The 2596-nt window shown below is 40.5% G+C and overlaps 1 protein-coding gene across 1 annotated transcript in view; it reads right to left on the bottom strand.

Annotated features, from left to right (window-relative positions):
* LOC107717189 (dixin-A-like) overlaps nt 1-2364 on the bottom strand; it is a 14610-nt gene extending 12246 nt beyond the window's left edge. The window contains exon 1 of the mRNA XM_016523870.1: nt 1829-2364. Coding sequence (XP_016379356.1) covers nt 1829-1851 — 23 coding nt within the window. The 5' untranslated portion in view covers nt 1852-2364. The remainder of the gene's footprint in view (nt 1-1828) is intronic.
* Between the last annotated feature and the right edge of the window lie 232 nt (nt 2365-2596).

Below are 2596 nucleotides of genomic sequence, written 5' to 3'. Positions count from 1 at the left end.
ATTTTTTTGGGTCATTTTTTCAGTGTTTGGGTAGTTTTTGTGTTACCCAGCTCCTGGGTCAAATGTAACAACCCAGTGTTTGGGTTTTAACTGAAACACATTTTAACTGAAAAATTAGTGTTTACTATTGTCATTTTGCATTATTGACACACTATTTTCCTAATTAATGCTGTTCAGTTGCTTTGACACAATCTGTATTGTTTAAAGCGCTATATAAATAAAGGTGACTTGTTTGGGATGTTTTGCAGGTCCTGGGTCAGACATAACCCAATGTTTGGGTAGTTTTTGTGTTACTCAGATCCTGTGTTATCACGGCGATTTTGCGTCTTCTCTTCACGAGAGCAGTTCTAAGCGCCACCGAATTGATGCATTCAGCATTCAACATACAGGCGCGCGGTGTGAATCACCTTTAAGGAGTGTCGCGGTCTTTTCGCGTGATGGAAAAGCCTGATGCTTTGCATTTAATAAACGATTTTATTCATTAAGATACAGAATATAATACTTTGGATGTCAAAGCATGTCCTCAGAGCTGTTTATTGTTTGTTTATTGGCAGGTTATGGAGTCACAACATGTTTCGGCTAGAGTGAAACGCAGGGCGGCGGTCCGCTAGCAGTTCCCCGCCGAACACGACTCCAGCTCGGGCACGAGAACCAGCGCCGTTAAGGTGGAAACAGAATAACAGAGACTGGTCGATTACACGTGAATTACTTCTGTTTAATGTTGAATTTTTCTTCTAATGTTTGTTAAACGATTTTAAATATAGGCAATATGTATAGCCTATTAAAAACTATATAAATGCTGTAAATGATGTTTCTCTCCGCTCCTCGTCTTCCCCCTCCCTTGTTCTTTTTTTTTTTTTTAGGAGTCAGACATGGTTCAGCCCAGCTCTCTTTACCCTCCCCTCCTCCATCTTCACCCCTCCCTTTCGGATGGAGGGTGGTGGGTGGGGGGTGGTTAGGATGAAAAAAAGGGCGTCTCCAGTAAACCATGCTGACTGGATGTGTCCTCTGTGTGAAGATGACACACTTCAATAACCAGCTCCATAAAAGCAAAAACATGTAGGTTATGATTAGTGCTTGATTCACAGTGTGAATTGCATCTTATATTGTTGCACTATGTCGAAATGAGGAAGCTAGTAATATAGTAAAAATGAATAAACCCATTAGCTGGGTTAAATCAACCCATTATGCTGGGTTAAATAAACAACCTAATTTGCTGGGTAAATTTAACCCAAGATGGGTTCTGTCCTATATTTACCCAGCTCTTGGGTTAATAACAACCCAAATTGGGTTGTTTTTATCCCAGTGTTTTTTAGAGTGTGTATAACACATTGCTACTTAGTTTTTTGAAGCTGGTCCAAACAGACCAAGCCGGTTTTAAAATAGATTAATTACTCTAAAACAATGAAACATTTACAAGTGAGAACAAAGATCCTCCCTAGTCATTTACTCCACTTGTATGACCTCTTTATGTACTGTGTATCAAAATCCCATATAACTGTCAACACATCAATGGACCAAATAGTGGATTCATAAATCTGAGCATCTAGCATGCAGATGACACTGACCATATTGAAGCCAGTGATTCCCCGTCGCTAGGTGATTTCACAATAGCAGGCAACACCCACACATTAATCTTATGGGCACAATTGAGACATACATTCACAGGTAGAGAACACTGCTGTCCCATCCAGTCTCACTCATTACAGGTTATAATATTCAAATACAACCACATACAATAACACAATATTGCAGTCAAATGAAGAAAATGGAATGGGATGGACACAAGAAAGAAAAAAACGAGAGAGGGAGCTGTGGAATTTCATACCATTTCATTTGTTTGGCTCCCATGATGCTATTTGCCCTTTTAACCTCCCATTCTGATCCAGCCCGACTCGTAGGGTTCGAGGAAGCAGCAGAGTGTCATCAACATAGCAGACGGCACAGCGCCGGTCCAAAGGGTGTGCACATCAGAGACCCGCACACAAATCCCAGTGTCCACGTAGCTGCCAGTCTAGTCTGATGGAGATGATGATGGAGAACAGATCGCAGTCCATGCGAATGTTGTTTGGCAGGTCGTCCTTTGGACAGCCTTAACACTTGCACTGTAAACCCTGATTAAATGGGTATTCCCACAGACTCAACGTTGAAAATCCTGATCAGAGGCAGCATGTGTTTCTATGATGAGAAGCATGAGGTAATCCTGTTTTCACAGGGGAGAAAAGAGTTTTTGAATGGTCTGACGTCCCCCTTCTTGAATCTCGACAGCGTCTTCTGTGACTCGTATGACTCCTGTTTCTCATTCTCCCTGTTTTTGTGCCTCTCTCGAGGCAGTTATAAGGTATTTTTCCTCTGCCCTTATGTTTCTCTTTGTGTGTGTGTGTGTGTGTGTGACATGCTCGTGTGGTGTGGCATACTGTATTCCATCTAAAAATATTTTAAATTTTATTTTGCTCATTCTTTTATACTTACTTTGCTATTATGTGCTAATATTAATTGAGCGTTGACATTTGTACTTTAAAAAAATAATTTCCACACCACACTAGAAGGTGAACTGGTGAAGTGATATGAAATGGTAAAAAAAAAAAAAAAAAAA

This window comes from Sinocyclocheilus rhinocerous, unplaced genomic scaffold (genome assembly GCF_001515625.1).
Source record: "Sinocyclocheilus rhinocerous isolate Xijiao unplaced genomic scaffold, SAMN03320098_v1.1 scaffold3738, whole genome shotgun sequence".
NCBI lineage: Eukaryota > Metazoa > Chordata > Actinopteri > Cypriniformes > Cyprinidae > Sinocyclocheilus > Sinocyclocheilus rhinocerous.
The sequence above is the reverse complement of the archived record's forward strand: the minus strand, read 5'-3'. Positions and strand labels throughout refer to the sequence as shown.